Here is an 18,313-nt window from a genome sequence, read left to right on the forward strand (position 1 = left end):
TTTTTTTGTTTTACCATCGATATCCGATCGACTAGACTGCTTAATCTGGTTCGGGAGTCAGAGTTGTCATCAAGTGGTTTCAGCCTATGCCGATCGCAGTTGCGTCAATCACCCTTGAACCAACTGACGATTGGCATCCTAAAAACATCTTCAATTCATTGAACATATTTTTTATGAATGAATCTATAAATATAAATGTCATATAAATATATTTCCTTTTTTACCATCACAATAATTATATTTCTTTTGACCACTACAATAAAGATATTTTTTTGTTGATAATTCTACGATAAAGATATTAATAACTGTCTTTTTTTTCTATTGTCCTTTTTTTTTTTCCTTTCATGCGCCAACATCTATAGTATAAATATTTGTGCTTTTTATCTTGAATGTCTACAAGTTTATTGAAGGAAAAATGAAGGGATCAAAATATCAAGGTGAAATGGGAAAGTACAAAGTTTCAGTGTTGTTGTTTTTGGTGTTCTTTGCCTTGTGTACCTTATTAGTATTGAAGGTTGAAGCAAGAGCATATTCATCTTCTTTAGAAAGAGAAATCGAAGCTAAACTGAAGCTTTCAAACAAGCCTGCAGTGAAATCCATCAAGGTATGCAATTTTATATCTGCCCCCATTCCAATTTGATTATCATTTTAGAATTTGCTATTTATTTAAAATAATTGGTCATGCTAAACACTACTCTTGTGACACTTGTTAAACATACAAATAAAAGAAAAAGTTAATACTCAACTTTTTTATGTTTTTGATATGTTAACTGCACAAATTTCGATACAAAACTTTTATATTAGTATACTTAACTAGTGTCCCGGAACATTATTTAACATTTTCTTTAAAATAAATACCGAGAAATTTATTCAAAATCATTCCACAAGCATAGTTCATTCGATAGGTACATTACCTATTACCTGCTTCCTCCGGACACAATTATAAGCAAAAACCTCTTTCTAGATTCATTGAAAAAGTAATGTATCTGGTCAATAATATAGACTAAATACATTATTTTTTCAATGAATATAAAAAGTGTATTTTTTGCTTATAATTGTGTCCGGATGGAGTATATTTTACCGTTATACGAAATCGCCATTAATAATGATTTAAATAATAGGAAATCATCATCCAAAAAAAAAAAAAATAGGAAATCATCATCCAATTATTCTCATTTAAATGACAACATTAAATGTTTGACTTTTATTTTTTTTACTAAATATTATTAGTATAAAAAAAGTTTGACTTTTATACCTCACATTATATTATATGACCATTTTCTTTTTAACAAGCACATTATAAGAGCTATTTACTTTGAAGAGTTCGTTTTTTTTTCTTTCTTTTTGACAAGTATTTTTTTTGTTGGTACAAACTTTGAAGAGTACTCCCGCCGTCCCATATTATAAGCCAAAAAAAATTATTTTTTCATGTACTAAATTATAAGCAAAAAAATCAACTTTTATCATTTTCAAGATAGACTTTTACTTAATTTACTCTCTCTCTTCTTTTCCCCAAAATCAATAACCAATAAAAACTCTTTTTACATTTTCCCATGAAAATTATTTCAACGAAAACACAAAAAGTCATCATTGAAATTATCATATTTTACTTTTCTTATAAGTGTGAAAATATTTTTTTTGCTTATATTATGGGACGAAGGGAGTACGTTTTATTTATTCTATAAAGATATATTTTTTGTTCCAAGTTAAATATTATTTGTTATTTTAATCGCTCCTTAGGCCGGATATTAATTTTTTTTAAAAAAAAATCACTGTATAATTAGAATATTTGTACGGTAATTAGTCAGAAAAATAATTTATAGTAGAATATTTGTATGTAATTGTTTTTCTTAAATCTATATATGTAATTAGTTAGAAAATTAATTTATGTACCCAATTTTTTCTCTAATGTAATAAAAAATTATTTTATTGAATAATGTTTATTTGGTGACAATTTAATAAATTAATATTAAATCTTATAAACAGAAATTAGAATATCAAATATTTCATTTAAAATTCCATTTGTATGTAATTTTTTTTCTACGGATCATTTGTTAATTAATATTTTTTTTACTATTTTTGTTAATATCTTGTTCATTGTATATTTATACAGTAATATTACATTGAATTTTTCTATATTTATTTAAAAATATATTTAGATAACATCTTCATATAAGTGATCAAAACAATAAATTAACTATTTTGGAAATATAATTAACATTCTATTTTTAGTGACTAATAAAAATTTAAAAATTATTACACCTTAGAAGTATTTTGAATTATTGTTATTGGATTACATCTAAGAATATTATTATTTTAATTTTATGCAGAGTGAAGATGGAGACATTATTGATTGTATCGATATTTACAAACAACCCGCTTTTGACCATCCTGCCTTGAAGAATCACACTATTCAGGTGTTTTATGTAGTTACTATTTCAATAACTTTTTTTAACACCTATAATTTTTTGTAGAAGTTTTTATAATAACAGATGGATGGAGTACTACTAATATTTTGCATTTCAACTTAGTATATATTCCTTCATCCTTATTTATCAAACTAATAAAATTGTGCTCTTAACCTAACAAATTTGCAGAGGATACCTAGTTTTCTTCTTGAATCCCAAAGTTCAAGCATAAGAAGTACTACCAACGCAAGCATCGAAGTGTACCAAACATGGAAGAAAAGTGGAAGTTGTCCACAAGGAACTGTACCTATTCGTAGGATTAAGAAGGATGATTTGTTAAGAGCTATTTCACTTGATCGCTTTGGAAAAAAACCATTGGAACCAAACACCACAAATACCACCGATGATGTAGCATCTAGTATGATAAATCGCTCGGTAATTAATATCATAACTAATATTATGATTACATATATATGAATGAGATTGTGGTATGATAAAATGCATGCAGGATGCACATCTTGCAACAATTGGAGAAAATTTTATTGGTGCAACAGCAAATATTAACATATGGAATCCAAAAGTTGATCGACCAGAAGATTTCACTACTGCTCAAATATGGCTCAAGGCTGCCAATCGTCTTGAAGTTGAAACCATTGAAGCTGGATGGCAGGTTAGTAACTTAGTATCAATCACCCTACTTCGAGGTTAGTCAAGAATAATCATTCATACATACTTTTCTAGCTAAACACAAACACCGAACACGACATGAACACTAACACATGGACACCGATATTAATTTGATAAAATGCTATAATTCAATGTAATCGTGTCGGACGTCGACGCATGTCCGACACTACATGGCTAATTTGAGAAGTGTTTGTGATTTATATTTTCTTAGTTGTTTCTTAGTTATATATGTAGGCACGGTTTTATAGATATTAGTACGGAATGAGATTAAGTGCAGTCGTGACTATATGCAGTTAGCGACTTAGAACCGTCTGATCAAAATCAAACGGTTTAAATTTTAAGAGTTTTTTTATTTTTGTTTAATACTATTATAAAATTTTGAGATAACATCTGATCAAGATCAGACGACCTAAATGTACCGATTGTATCACTTTTTAAATTCATTGAATTCAGGTTCATATTAGTTAGTACACATTCCTAATGCTCTCTATATATGTTATGGTTTAGGTTAATCCAAAGTTGTATGGTGATGACAGCACCCGTTTGTTCATTTATTGGACGGTAAGTTCTTTTCATGTGTGTAGTTTCTAATCTTATGTTAGTACTATAGTTGTTTTGTGTAACCATAAATCTAGAGAGAAAACAACATTGAATATTTTTGGTTTATTGATTGTGATTTGTGATCCAGAAAGATTCATACAAGTCAACAGGCTGCTTTGATCTTACATGTCCTGGTTTTGTGCAAGTATCTAAAGAAGTTGCAATTGGTTCTCATTTAGGACCTTATTCACACCCATTTGACCAACAATATGAAATCAACATTGGACTATTTCAGGTAATGATAACATATGTGTTCAAGAACATTCAAATATTTCACGTATTTACCCAACAACCAATGAAAACATGTCACTTGTATATGAAGTAAAAGTTGGTTAAAAGTTAGTTGTGAATATCACATGTAAGTCTACTTATGCGACTTATGTTCTCATTAATTGTTGGACAAATACCCCGAATTATTGTAGGCATCAGTCACCCATATATACATCCTAACTTAAAATTTCTCAATTTATGATGGATGAAATCTTAACCAAATTAACAAATTGTATTTATGCCATCATGTTACTAATGTAAAAAACAAATATTAAACTATATATTTTCTCTTAATTTTGTTGTGTTGATTTAGGATGATGATGGGAACTGGTGGCTTAGAGTGAAGGGTAACCATATTGTAGGTTATTGGCCAAAGGAGATGTTGGGTAACTTAGGACACAGTGCAACATTGGTTCAATGGGGTGGACAAGTGTTTAGTTATAAAGTCAAAAGTACCCCTCCACACACTGGAACACAAATGGGTAGTGGAGAAGAAGCAAGTGATAAATTTGGATTTGCATGTTACATGACTGATGTGAGAATTAAGGATTATTCAAAAAGTCTAAAATACCCTGCATATGTTACTACATTTGCTGCTGAACCATATTGTTATAGTGCTCTCAATGATGTTCATTATGGACAATATCCTGTATTCTATTTTGGTGGATCTGGACGAAATCGTTATTGTAAATAAACTTTATATATAAATAAATTCATACAGTTAATGAATAAACAATTACATTTTTTCTTTATGTCAATATACTCTAAAAATAAATGAAATCAACAAATTTTATAAAATTACATTAAAAGTCTAAAAAAATGTTATAAATGTCTCTCTAGATTAAGATTTTATTAGTGTGAGGCGATTTCAACTCTCGGAGTCTCCTCTCTTGTGAAAGTATTTTAGCGAACCTGCAGAGATTAAAAGAATCGATTAACTCACTAAAAAGATTATATATAACTTGGTTTGAAAAAACAATAATTGCATTAGGCATGGAATCACTAAATAATCCATCAATATGCTTTATAGATTTACCTTTTGAGAGCATCTTCATTAGTTTCCCCTTTTTTGATGGGCTCAAACACACCGGTCTCTAAATTAACCTTAGAAACTGGTTTCTTCAACAACTTGTCACCAATTTGGCAAAGTTTTTCTAAATTATCTTTTGTGGCAATATCAACAGAAGAACTTATACCAGTCAATGTATCATCCTGCATTATAAGAAAATTACTTTTAATAAACTTATCATTGTATGGAATTTAATAATTAAACTTAGAAAGTACATATGAGTTTATATATATTGAAAGTAATTAATACCTGTATTCTAAGGTAATTATGTTGTGAATTAAGTGCTTGAGTGATGGTTGCAAGATGAAAATCAACCATATCTCCTGATGATTGACTAAACACATCAATTAAGGGAGTGGAACCACCATGAGTTAACCAATCCAATAGACCCCATTTTGCTGCCATTTTTGCAGTAAATTTTTGTTCATTTTTAGGTGTTCCAGTTCCTAGTGAGATTATCAAGAAACGACTATATTCCATAGGCTTGATGGCGTAAAAGTCATTATTCTGATTAATTATCTGTTTTGTTACTTCATTCACGGCCACTAAAGTCTGAAATATAATCACCAAAAACAAAACTAATCAGTGATATGCTTGCAAACTTAATTGGATATAAATATATTTATAATGTTTGATATTACATACCGGATTATTTGCACAAACTCCGCCATCAACAAGGTTGAATTCATGTGTGTTGCCTTCTGTGTCTTGGTTCTTGAAGTTGTAACCAGGAAGATAAGTAGGTGCAGCAGAGGTGCTGATGCATATATCAGAGAGTCGAGCATCCATGCAAGGATTTTTCTTGATCTTATAAGATGAGAAAATAGTTGGTTGCATTGTCTTTATGTCAAATGTAGGAATCACAATATTAGTTAACGTCTCGTGGACACGAATTTCCCCTAACTTCTCCCTCACCACATTGTGAAGGTATTTTCCATCATATTTTGGTCCTGCTAATGATCTGAATAATTTCCCGATCGATCCCAAATGCCTGCATAAGTTCAATTGTTAAAAATTATGACAAGATAGTATGTACACATTATACAAATAAAAGTACTAATTAATCAATCGAACTTAATTGATTAGTACTTTACTTTTTGTATACGTGTTAAATTCTAAATTGATCTAATTCAAGTTCTAAATTGATTATTAAATTCTGACAACAATACGTACTTGTGTTGTGGGAAAATGTTTGGACAATGTTCCAAGTAAAAAGGCTTGATATCTTTCGCGGCAAAAAGAGGTCGTTGTTTATCATTTGGAGCGCTTAGCATTGCAGTTACAAGACCACCTGTGCTTGTACCTGTGATCACATCAAAGTAATCAGCAAGCCTTGCAGATTCACCATCCAATTCTTGAAGTTGTGATTCAAGGAACTCGAGAATAGTTGCGGGAATAATGCCCCTAATACCGCCACCATCAATGCTTAAAATAGTCACCAAATTTCCATAAGTGGGAGGCTGAATTTGTAGAAGTGATGATTGTGTTCTCTCCATTATATATATTGACTGAAATATGTCTAGAAATTAAATCTCAAATTAAGCTTATGAATATTAATTTGTTGAAGAAATAGAAAATTTAATGAAAGAAATTAAAGCAAGGTAGAATATATTGAAGAATGTTTAGTTATGGTTTGTTAGATTGCATAGCTTAAAAGTTGTATTTATAGGAGTTTTGTTTTTAAGGTAGCAGCATACGAGGAACAGGAATGGGTAGCTTAGGATGTTGACTGTGTCAATGTCATAAGTCAAGGCTGCGTGCGTGCGTGCGTTGAAATGTTATAATCTGTCGTCTATGCTAAGTCCAAAAAATTGGTTCAAAGTTAATTGATGGTATTATTATAAAGCAAGCCAAAGTAGGAAACTAATTACAATGAACAATTCAACCATTGAACTATATTAGTACTTGTTTCTACGAAGGTAGGACTTTAAAAATTAGTTCATCATTGCCTAATCCAAACCCAAAATCTATAACTATAACTATATTTTTTCTTTTTTACCGTTTCTTGTTTTTTATAACTAAGTAAAATCTAGTTGAAAATTAAACTTAAGTTCTCTTAAACAATTAATCTAGTTATTAACCAATTGAGTTTAGTTATTTAGTGAACTTTAACTATGTTTTTAAGGTTTTTTTGCTGATGAATTATTCATTCGATACACATCTTATTTAAATTTGTACGGGTACATCTGTTGAAGTGGACAATTTCGATAGGTTTTCAAATAATGTTTATTAGTTTTTTTTAATATTTTTTTTTTGAAAACTTGTTATCTGGCCCTAAACACTATTTGTGTGTCTATTAAAATTATCCACACAACTGTGTTTCATTATACATTTAAATACGACGTGTACCTGAATGTTTACTTTTTTCATTTGACTAAAAAAAAATATTCAACTCTTATTATTTTTACAACATTAAATTATGATAATTACTTTTCTTATGGGTGTGAAATTTTTCTTTATACATTTGACCAAATTGAGTATATATCTCTTCCTAGAAGGATAAAATTAACTTTTTAAATTAATTAAAAAATTAATTTATCTAGTCAATATTATAGACTAGATACAACAGTTTTTCAATGCATTTAAAAAGTTGATTTTTACTTATATATGAGACCAAGACGAGAGAAAGTATATCTTTAGATACACTCAAATTTTGCAATAAGTAAATAAACTCATTTGTCAAAGGAAAGTTAAAAGAGATTAATATATAGTCAAAGCAAAGTAAAATACATTAATAACATCCATTAATACAGTCCCATTTTTTGGGCAAACATTTGTTATAAATGTTTGTGCTATTTATCTTGAATGTCTAAAAGTCTATTGAATTAAGGAGAAATGAAGGGAGCAAATTATCAAGGTGGAATGGAGAAATTCAAGAGTGCAACGTTGTTCCTTTGGGTGTTCTTTGCCTTGTGTACATTGAATATTGAAGCAAGAACATCTTCAACTTTAGAAAGAGAAATTGAAGCTAAATTAAAACTCTTAAACAAGCCTGCAGTGAAATCCATTAAGGTATGCAATTCCATAACATTCTCCTCTTAAAAAAAAGTAATAGTTTTGTACTGTATTTTGAAAGAATTTAGAATTATTGTGTTTTGAATATACAAATTTTACTATTGTACTTTTTTTTGCAGAGTGAAGATGGAGATATTTTTGACTGCGTTGATATTTATAAACAACCTGCTTTCGACCATCCTGCTTTACAAAATCACCGTATTCAGGTACATTTTTAATAGGGTGCATTGCTAAACAAATCATTTTTTTTGTTACCAGGTGGATTCCAGCACCAAAACCATTTTTTGTAAAAAATAAAAGTCTGCTTAGACTTTATAAATCGAGCCATAAAACAAATACTACTCTTTATCAAACTATTTATCATTTATCTTTTACTCAAAAATTTGTTTTGATTCATTATTATTGTTTGGCTCGTTTTAGTCCTTTGTCTTTTTTATGTCATGAATATTAGTCTTTTTCTGGAATACCCAAATCTATACTCTTTATATGAGTTGAAATATTAATAAAAAGACTATTCTTCATCACTTAAAAACAAATATATAAAAAAGATCAAACAAATTTTGAGTAAATGATAAAGTACGAATAATATAATTAATTAACCTGAACAAATGAGGAATTATTTATTGGAAAATACTAAACTCATGCCTTAAAGCTTAAAGACACTTTTTTTTTTCTTCTTTTGACTAAGCTTAAGACACAAGGCTATATAGAAGTACAGTATTTTATAAATTTAAAAGAAGTGATATCTTAAAAATTTAAAAATTTATATTTTCAATAAATAAAATTGTCCTTTAATTTTTTTAGCTTCTTAACTTAGGAGAATGTTTTTAGGGCGTGACCCTTATTTATTTTCTTGGGAGAAAAAGAGGCTAGAGTCTCCACTAATGTAAAAGAAGCGATTGTGTTTGTGTATTTGGAGTCAATCAACTACCAATCAAATATTTAATGGAAATTTAATATATAATTCCAAGATCTATATTCTACAAAATGCTATAAATCCAATTTAAAGACTCTAAAATATTTAAATATCTCAATTTCAGAAATTATAATCAATTAAATTATTATTATTATTATTTATTATTCTCATCATTCTTTAACTAACAAACTATGTACAGAGGATACCCGATTTTCTTCTTGAATCCAAAAACTCAAACACAGTAGGAACTTTCAACGCAAGTTCTGAGGTATTTCAAACATGGCAGAAAAGTGGAAGTTGTCCGGACGGAACAGTTCCTATCCGAAGAATTCAAAAAGAGGACTTGCTAAGAGCTGCTTCACTTGACCGCTTTGGACAAAAACCCCAGGAATCGTCTGTGAATTCAACACACACCAATAGTGATTTCGTTCATCTAAAAGATCGCTCGGTACATATTATAACAAGTTATATTCATGCATGCATGTTCACATACAAGTTATCTCTTTTTTTTTTAAACTAATTTTATTGCATTATATATATGAGTTGATAGCTAGGGTGGTGTGATTGTGTAGGATGCATATCTTCAGGCATACGGATACAATTTTATAGGCGCGGAAGCAAATATTAATGTATGGAATCCAAGGGTTGACAAACCAGAAGATTTCACTACTGCTCAATTGTGGCTTAAGGCTACCCATGGTGACAATTTAGAAAGCGTTGAAGCTGGTTGGATGGTTAGTCAATACTCTACTTCAAATTCCATTTAATCATACACACATATTTTTTCCTACTAGTTTATATAAGTTAATCCCTCCATCCCTGGTGTCAGAACTACTGAGCCCTGAATCAAATTAGGCGGTCCAATAGACTGGATATTTGTGATGAAAACAAATATATAATATTATTAATTGGGTTAACTCAACCTTGGAAATGTTAATGTCATAATGTTTTTCAAATCCTCCTAATCATTATCCTACTACAACTGCAATAATTCTTGTTATGTTTTCTTTAATCTCTGGCGAAATACGATCGAGAGACACTTAACTATAATTTTCTTTAATAAATATATTTGTATTATATTTGAGTTTAGATGAAGTACATGATTAATGCATGCATGATGTTATACATATGAGTACACAAGTCTAAAGCACTATATATATGGTATGGTTTAGGTTAATCCAAAATTGTATGGTGACCACAACACCCGTTTGTTCATCTATTGGACTGTAAGTTCTTATTTATTGAAAGTTTGCCATTTTTTTCTTCCTTTTTTATTGGACTATTCTTCATTTTTATAACCACAAATCCTACTAGACATCGCCATTGATTTTTGGTTTCTTGATCGTGATGCAGAAAGATACATATAAATCAACTGGTTGCTTTGATCTTACTTGTTCTGGTTTTGTTCAAACAAACAAGGCTGTAGGACTTGGTGGTGCCTTAGGACCTATTTCAACCCCTCTTGGTCAACAATATGAAATCAATTTTGGAATATTTTTGGTAATAAAAAAAGATTCATTTATTTTTATTATATTATTATTTGCACTTTTCTCCTCTGCTGAGCATGGACCATTACACTAGTAATAACAAACAAAAGCGTGTGTGCGCACAAACATACAAAATGTATGGTTAAGATTGTTTTAAATAAATTTACAACTGCGTTAATCTGGATTGACTGTCTGATTTATAATCAATGGCTAAAATTTAAAATCGTGTGAAAAACAACTGCAACAAATCTACATTCCAAAATCACGCGTGCACACAAACACACAAATTGTATACAATGATGTTACTAATGTAAAAAATAATTTTAATTTTAATTTGTTGGCTTGATTTAGGATAATGCTGGAAATTGGTGGCTTAAACTAAAGCGTGCCATTCCCGTAGGTTATTGGCCAAAAGAGTTTTTGGGACAAAGTGTTGTCTCCGTGGTTCAAAATCGTTAAAAATAATTTTCAGCCACCGAAGATATTACTGGATTGAGTCGCGGGTCGATACGCTTTCTTTAAGACGTTTCGTGGCACTGCCCAAAATTGTGCAAGGCAGACGATCAACCACGAAGTCCCCAGGATAAAACAGCCCAGTTCTACTGATACCGATAAATACTGCACTGTAGATATCGGGCAAGAATTACACCCTCAAATATGGTACTAAAACCAGTGCGCTATGGTTTTAAGTCCATTCTAATATGGTGCTTTGACCACTCTAATATGGTGCTTTGACCATTCTTAAACCAAATGGGTTATGGTTCTAGACCATTCTTAATTGGAAGGAACTAATGATACTTTGATCATCCTTGAAACCGGTTAATACTAGTGTAATTACTAGTATTATCCTTACTGTTATAAATTAACAACAGCCTTGTGTTTTGATACAATCATAACTTAAATTTATATATGTAAATATATATCTAATGCATATACTCTCTTTGTTACAATTAAATGTATATGATTAAAGTATAAAATAGTTGACAGGAAAATAAAACAATTTCTTAGCATCAATCCGCAGTCACAGTGCACGGATTATATATGAACCGTAAAGAATTAATATATTATATACAACATGTATAATAATATCAAAAGATTGTTTTCAAAATCAATTTCCTCTTATAATAATATCAAAAGATTGTTTGAAAATCAATTACCTCTTAGCAAGCATCTTTATATTTGCAGAATGAACTCCCACACTACCACAAGTTGGTTCCTGTTATACTATGCTTCTACTATTGGCAGCTGTAGGAGAGGTTTAGGACAATCACAACATTAATATTGCACTTCACGTTGTCACCAATCATGGCATGCTAATAATAATAATCCCATCTTCATTCCTCAATGCATATCATATAGTATGTGATTAATAATTATGAGGAAGAGGGCTGCGGCTATGCTTATTTTTGGAAACGTGGAGTTCCATTCATGTGCAGCCGTCACAAACTTTCTAATTGTTAATTCGGCTTTTTTTCTCAAATAACACATACTTATATATAGCAAAAGAAAATAACTAATGCTTCTTAATAGGAACACATGCTCTGACTTTTTCTATTATACTTCCTATTATTTAGTAACTCAAGTAAGTTTCTACAACATGAGTCTACTTTCATTATTTTTATGCTCAAAATACAAACTAGTATATAATACATACTAGTATGCTCTAGTACCCGATGTGGGCCATACAAATTTTATATTCAATTCACACATAATGTGCTCTTTGTTCCAACAATCCCCCACTTGAATTTAAAATAAAATTCCAAAATAGCGTAGGACGCTTCTATAAGATTGTGCATAAGCAAAGGTGACGCTTGTCTTGAACCTTCACATAGCGAGTAAGAGCCCGATTCAACAAGAGTGACGCTTGTCTTGAACTCTATCTCAGATTTTTCTCAAACCCGCACACAACCTTTCCTAAGGTGTATCTTAAAAGCCCGTGCTTTAATGGCCCTGCACGTGTATCCCAGTTTCATGAACGCTCTAGGAGTTCGCCCCAAAACTCCATAGGAACCGGCCTCAGTTCCACATTCATATAGGTGAGTCTATCTAAAGTACCCCTGAAGCTAGGTACTCCTCTGATCCAGAGTATAGATCTCATTAAGAGTTTCTATTACCTCATCCTTTTCGCTTCAGGATTCATGCCTCTTATAATTGCATGATCATTCCCTATTACTCACGACTTGTTGTTTACCCATTGAAACCTAATTCTTGGGATCTCCAGTCTTTTAGGTTGGGTTACCATCATAAGTAATTCGCAGTAGGCATTAGTCCCATCTTCTTGGATGTATTATGGACTTCATTTTAGCTATTCCTTTCGTCAAAGGATCTGCTAAACTTTCATCAGTGTGTACATGACCCATTCTTACAGCTCCTTTTGAGAGTAACTCTCTCACTACGCTGTGTTTACTTCTTATTTGACGTCTCTTATCGTTATAATAACGATTCTCAATTTATGCAATAGCCGCGGTACTATCGCAATGGATCAACACATCTGGCATAAATTATTCCTTAAAGGAATTTCAGCTAGCAAGTATGTTAACTACCTTGCTCCTTCACTAACAATCGTTAATGTTATCATTTCAGACTTCCATAGTGGACTGAGCCAATATGGTCTATTTCTTTTATTTCCAAGATACAGTTTCTCTACTATAATAAATATAGTTACTAGTTGTTTTGGAATCATATGATAATATATTCCAATCTACATCACTGTATTCTTCAAGCACGACAGAGAATCTCTGCAAGTGTAATCTGAGATTCATGACCCTTTTAAGGTATTTCATGAACCTCTCAATAGCACACCAATGCTCATTATAAGGTTTACATAACCTACACAACTGTACCACAACGTATGCAATGTCGGGTCTAGTACAATCAGTGACATACCGAATGCAGTCGGCAATGCTTTCATATTCTGATTGTCTTACACTTTCAACAGTGTTCTTCCATAGTTTTTACACTTGGATCATATAGTATGCAAACAAGTTTGCAGTCAGTAAATATATTTCTTTAAAACCTTCTCATCTTTGTGAGATTGATTTAAGGAAATTCTCATTTATGAATTAGTAATCTCAATAACTAAGATTACATCTACTTTTTCAAACTCTTTCTTATCAAAGTTGTTAGACAACAATGATTTCATTTCATTCACAACATGAATGTTTTCTCTAAACATGTAAATAATTTACATAGAGACTTATGATAATGCAAATGCTATTTACTAGTTTATAGTAAATACATTTGTCACTTTCATTCAGTTTTAATTCATTTGATATCATGAAATTGTCAACTTTTCATGACATTTCTTATGGCTTATTAAAGACCATACAAAGTATTATATGACTTATAGACTTTAATTTTCTTGCCACCCATGAGTTACAAAATATTCAGGTTGTTCTAAATAAATTTCTTCTTCCAGTCACGGTAAAAACAAAGGAAAAATAGTTTTGACATCCATCTGGTGTACTATTAAATTATAAATAGCATCAAGAAATTTTAGTACCATTATGGATGTTATTCTTGTGACAAGGGAAAAACTATTGAAGAAATTTATATATTTTTCTTTTATCTAAAACCCTTGGCTACAAGGTGAGCCTTGTATTTATCAAAAGTTTCATAATGTTTTAGATTTTTTTCAAAATTCATTTACAACCCATTAGTTTGTAATCAGGAGGCAAGTCTATCAAATGTCAGGTCTTGTTAGACCCTAAAGAATCTATCTTCTCTTTTATGGCCTCTTGCCATATATAAGCCTTCAAGGAAGACAACACTTCTTGAAAACTAGTTATAGATTCTCTTCTAATGTATAAACCATGTAACAAGGTTCACACTCTTTAGCAACTATTGCTATCTTACCTCTTCGAGGTTCATAACATCTTGTTCGATGTTCTCATCATTGCTTCTGATCACAAGAGTGTGATAAGTTGCAATACCCCCACTAGTGCCCCCACTATTTCTCAATTTAAAGAGAAATTCATTTTCATAGAAATCAACTTCATTTGATTTTATGATCACTTTAGCATATAGGTCATAAAACCTATAAGCTTTACTTTTAATTATATATACTCAACGAGTACACATTCACAGGCTCTACTAGTGAGTTTGACTCTCTTAGAGTTAGGAATTTGAACATACGTCAAACTACTCCAAGTTCAAAAATAAGACAAATTAAATTGTCTTTTCTTCAAAATTTCAAAAGTAGAAATTTTGTTCCTGTGCTTAGGCACTTTACTTAGCACAAAACAATCAATTAATAAAATTTTTCTTTTGCTTTACCGTTCATCTCAAAAGAGTAAAGTGCAGTTGTTTCAAGATAATTTCATACTCATTGAAAATTGTGGGAATCATACTTTTGTGCCTGTATCAAAATCATTTGATTTTCTCATTGAATTACTTTTCAATTTCAGTTCCATATAATTGGAACATGTCAAAAACATCACTCATTTTTATTTTTCATAAGATGTATGAAAATATAACTTGAACAGTCATCAATAAAAGTGATGATATTTTCTGTTTCTAATAGAGTTTTAATTCACATTGTGTATCTGATTCTTGAATAATTTGCCAGTTGGCTTCAGACCTGTGAATTTCTTTCTAGTGTTGTTGTTCAAGACAACAAGCACTTCATTTTTCTGATTTTGCTTTCTAGCTTCTTCTTCAAAACGAAGACATGTTATCAGAAATTCGAGGGAATATCGTTTAGTCATTTTATCCTTATAGCTTATTCAATTTTAAAGTAAAATTGAAATCACTTTCTTCAAAAGTAGCAACTCTTTTGTTATTATAAAACCATAATTTTTGTTGCCTATATTTGAAGTGATTTACATCAAACCGAAACGGTTTGTTCTAGTCCGCAATATCATAATCTGAGCCAGTAATTTCTTCGGTAGACATGGTAGAAAAGAAACGTCTTAAATTGTTGTCTCCGTGGTTCAAAATCGTTAAAAATAATTTTCAGCCACCGAAGATATTACTGGATTGAGTCGCGGGTCGATACGCTTTCTTTAAGACGTTTCGTGGCACTGCCCAAAATTGTGCAAGGCAGACGATCAACCACGAAGTCCCCAGGATAAAACAGCCCAGTTCTACTGATACCGATAAATACTGCACTGTAGATATCGGGCAAGAATTACACCCTCAAATATGGTACTAAAACCAGTGCGCTATGGTTTTAAGTCCATTCTAATATGGTGCTTTGACCACTCTAATATGGTGCTTTGACCATTCTTAAACCAAATGGGTTATGGTTCTAGACCATTCTTAATTGGAAGGAACTAATGATACTTTGATCATCCTTGAAACCGGTTAATACTAGTGTAATTACTAGTATTATCCTTACTGTTATAAATTAACAACAGCCTTGTGTTTTGATACAATCATAACTTAAATTTATATATGTAAATATATATCTAATGCATATACTCTCTTTGTTACAATTAAATGTATATGATTAAAGTATAAAATAGTTGACAGGAAAATAAAACAATTTCTTAGCATCAATCCGCAGTCACAGTGCACGGATTATATATGAACCGTAAAGAATTAATATATTATATACAACATGTATAATAATATCAAAAGATTGTTTTCAAAATCAATTTCCTCTTATAATAATATCAAAAGATTGTTTGAAAATCAATTACCTCTTAGCAAGCATCTTTATATTTGCAGAATGAACTCCCACACTACCACAAGTTGGTTCCTGTTATACTATGCTTCTACTATTGGCAGCTGTAGGAGAGGTTTAGGACAATCACAACATTAATATTGCACTTCACGTTGTCACCAATCATGGCATGCTAATAATAATAATCCCATCTTCATTCCTCAATGCATATCATATAGTATGTGATTAATAATTATGAGGAAGAGGGCTGCGGCTATGCTTATTTTTGGAAACGTGGAGTTCCATTCATGTGCAGCCGTCACAAACTTTCTAATTGTTAATTCGGCTTTTTTTCTCAAATAACACATACTTATATATAGCAAAAGAAAATAACTAATGCTTCTTAATAGGAACACATGCTCTGACTTTTTCTATTATACTTCCTATTATTTAGTAACTCAAGTAAGTTTCTACAACATGAGTCTACTTTCATTATTTTTATGCTCAAAATACAAACTAGTATATAATACATACTAGTATGCTCTAGTACCCGATGTGGGCCATACAAATTTTATATTCAATTCACACATAATGTGCTCTTTGTTCCAACACAAAGTGCAACAATAGTACAATGGGGTGGACAAGTGTATAGTCATGAAGTGAAAACAAAACCTCACACAGGAACACAAATGGGGAGTGGAGAAGCAAGTGGTAGATTTGGAGGAGCATGCTACATGAGTACTGTGAGAATTAAAGATTATTCACAAATGCTTAAGTATCCACAATTGGTATATGCATATTCTGCTGAGCCTGATTGTTACAGGGCCTTGAAGGATGATGGAACAGACCCTTTATTCTATTTTGGAGGCCCTGGACGAAATCTTCCTCATTGTCCTTGAAATCACGTGTTAATTATTAAGTAATAATACATATATATACTATATGGTTATTTTGTTTATTTGATGTTAAAATGTGTTTGATTATTGTACAAAAAAAAAGTGTTTGATTATTAATAAAGATGTATGTATTTATCTAGGAAGCACAGACACTTCTCAGATTAGGCGTGTTCGGACACGTGTCGGTGTCAGTGTCTGACACCGACACCGACACTTATGATTACACTAAATTATGTCACTTTTTCAAATTTTTATCGGTGTCGACGTGTCAGTGTCTGTGTCGTGTCCGGTGTCCGTGCTTCATAGGTATTTATAATTTTATACGTCTAGATCATCCAATCTTGAAATTTTACTCTTGTTAAATCATTTATCATTTACCGATAATAAATAGTCTAAGTGGTAAGGGATTTGTACCACTATCAAATGAGGGTCCGTTTGGTGCACAAGATAAGAGAAAAGATAGGATAACTGTATCATATCTTGTCTCAATCCAGTGTTTGGTGACACAGCAGGATATGATAAGTTAATCCTGAAGCTTATCCTATCCTGTTTCTCTAGTTAAAATCCTTATCCTGAATTTGAGCTGGGTTACCAACAGGATAAGATAAGAATTTTTTTTTTTGATTTATTCTATAAAATATATTTTAAAATAAAAAACTGAAAATTAATAAAATATAAATAATAAAATAATTTGACAGTAAATTAATAATAAAATAATTAATTTTTAAATATATATATGTGTGTGTGTGATTTTCTCACAAGGGTAATTTTATAATTTATATAATCTAAAAAAATCAAAATTCTCCTAAAATTACAATATTTTAAAGTAAAATAATTATTAAAAAATTGTAAAATAGGAATATTAATTTAAATTTAATAACAACTTAAATATAATTCTTTTGCAATGATAGTTTTATTATTTACATATGAGATATATCATATATTTATTTAGCTTATTTAACATATATAATTGAGTTATTTATTTGATCATGATTCATATAAAAAACTTAATTTGTTTATTTTCTCATGATTTGTATTTAAAATTTAAAGATATTTGATTACTTATTTATATTTTTATTTATAAAATTCAAAGTATTACAATATAATTTTAAAAAAATAACAATTGTTTTACAAGGGTAATTTTGCCATTTAAATATGTTATGTATCTTATCATTTTGGTATGAACAAGTATGCATTAAAAATATGATATAATAGTTATCATGTTTGTTATCCTGTGTGCACCAAACACATGATAGGATAACTGAGGATAACTGTTATCCTGCTGATATCATATCCTATCACTATCCTGTTGTATATCATATCCTGTCACTATCCTATCTTGCGCACCAAACGGGCCCCG

At 30.6% G+C, this 18,313-nt stretch overlaps 3 protein-coding genes across 3 annotated transcripts; 2 read left to right on the forward strand and 1 right to left on the reverse strand.

Annotated features, from left to right (window-relative positions):
- The first annotated feature begins 381 nt into the window (after positions 1-381).
- LOC123895757 lies at positions 382-4,659 on the forward strand. The gene is made up of 7 exons (XM_045946247.1): positions 382-604; positions 2,331-2,417; positions 2,598-2,843; positions 2,917-3,078; positions 3,603-3,656; positions 3,784-3,930; positions 4,279-4,659. Exons 1-7 carry the CDS (start codon positions 416-418, stop codon positions 4,657-4,659), a joined length of 1,266 nt encoding a protein of 421 aa, XP_045802203.1. The 5' UTR covers positions 382-415.
- LOC123894251 (patatin-like protein 2) lies at positions 4,458-6,669 on the reverse strand. Its single transcript, XM_045944196.1, has 5 exons — positions 6,208-6,669; positions 5,680-6,025; positions 5,284-5,586; positions 5,002-5,177; positions 4,458-4,877 (listed from the first exon to the last, which is right to left on the reverse strand). Exons 1-5 carry the CDS (start codon positions 6,528-6,530, stop codon positions 4,802-4,804), a joined length of 1,224 nt encoding a protein of 407 aa, XP_045800152.1. The 5' UTR covers positions 6,531-6,669; the 3' UTR covers positions 4,458-4,801.
- Positions 6,670-7,896: 1,227 nt separating this feature from the next.
- Positions 7,897-16,956, forward strand: LOC123895758. The gene is made up of 9 exons (XM_045946248.1): positions 7,897-8,046; positions 8,169-8,255; positions 9,165-9,413; positions 9,538-9,699; positions 10,138-10,191; positions 10,319-10,465; positions 10,804-10,884; positions 12,040-12,053; positions 16,674-16,956. The coding sequence occupies exons 1-9, from the start codon at positions 7,897-7,899 to the stop codon at positions 16,954-16,956; spliced, it is 1,227 nt and encodes a 408-aa protein (XP_045802204.1).
- The last annotated feature ends 1,357 nt before the right edge of the window (positions 16,957-18,313 follow it).

This window comes from Trifolium pratense, linkage group LG7, assembly GCF_020283565.1.
Source record: "Trifolium pratense cultivar HEN17-A07 linkage group LG7, ARS_RC_1.1, whole genome shotgun sequence".
Lineage (NCBI taxonomy): Eukaryota > Viridiplantae > Streptophyta > Magnoliopsida > Fabales > Fabaceae > Trifolium > Trifolium pratense.

Bases quoted from the DNA above. Each gene is read 5' to 3' on its own strand.
- LOC123894251 (XM_045944196.1), bottom strand. From the start codon at position 6,530: ATGGAGAGAACACAATCATCACTTCTACAAATTCAGCCTCCCACTTAT. The intron at 6,026-6,207 runs GTACGTATTGTT...GAACTTATGCAG, and splicing joins AACATTTTCCCACAACACAA to GCATTTGGGATCGATCGGGA. The intron at 4,878-5,001 runs GTAAATCTATAA...TAATCTCTGCAG, and splicing joins AATGAAGATGCTCTCAAAAG to GTTCGCTAAAATACTTTCAC.
- LOC123895757 (XM_045946247.1), top strand. From the start codon at position 416: ATGAAGGGATCAAAATATCAAGGTGAAATGGGAAAGTACAAAGTTTCA. The intron at 605-2,330 runs GTATGCAATTTT...AATTTTATGCAG, and splicing joins CTGCAGTGAAATCCATCAAG to AGTGAAGATGGAGACATTAT. The intron at 3,079-3,602 runs GTTAGTAACTTA...GTTATGGTTTAG, and splicing joins CCATTGAAGCTGGATGGCAG to GTTAATCCAAAGTTGTATGG.
- LOC123895758 (XM_045946248.1), top strand. From the start codon at position 7,897: ATGGAGAAATTCAAGAGTGCAACGTTGTTCCTTTGGGTGTTCTTTGCC. The intron at 8,047-8,168 runs GTATGCAATTCC...TTTTTTTTGCAG, and splicing joins CTGCAGTGAAATCCATTAAG to AGTGAAGATGGAGATATTTT. The intron at 10,192-10,318 runs GTAAGTTCTTAT...ATCGTGATGCAG, and splicing joins GTTTGTTCATCTATTGGACT to AAAGATACATATAAATCAAC.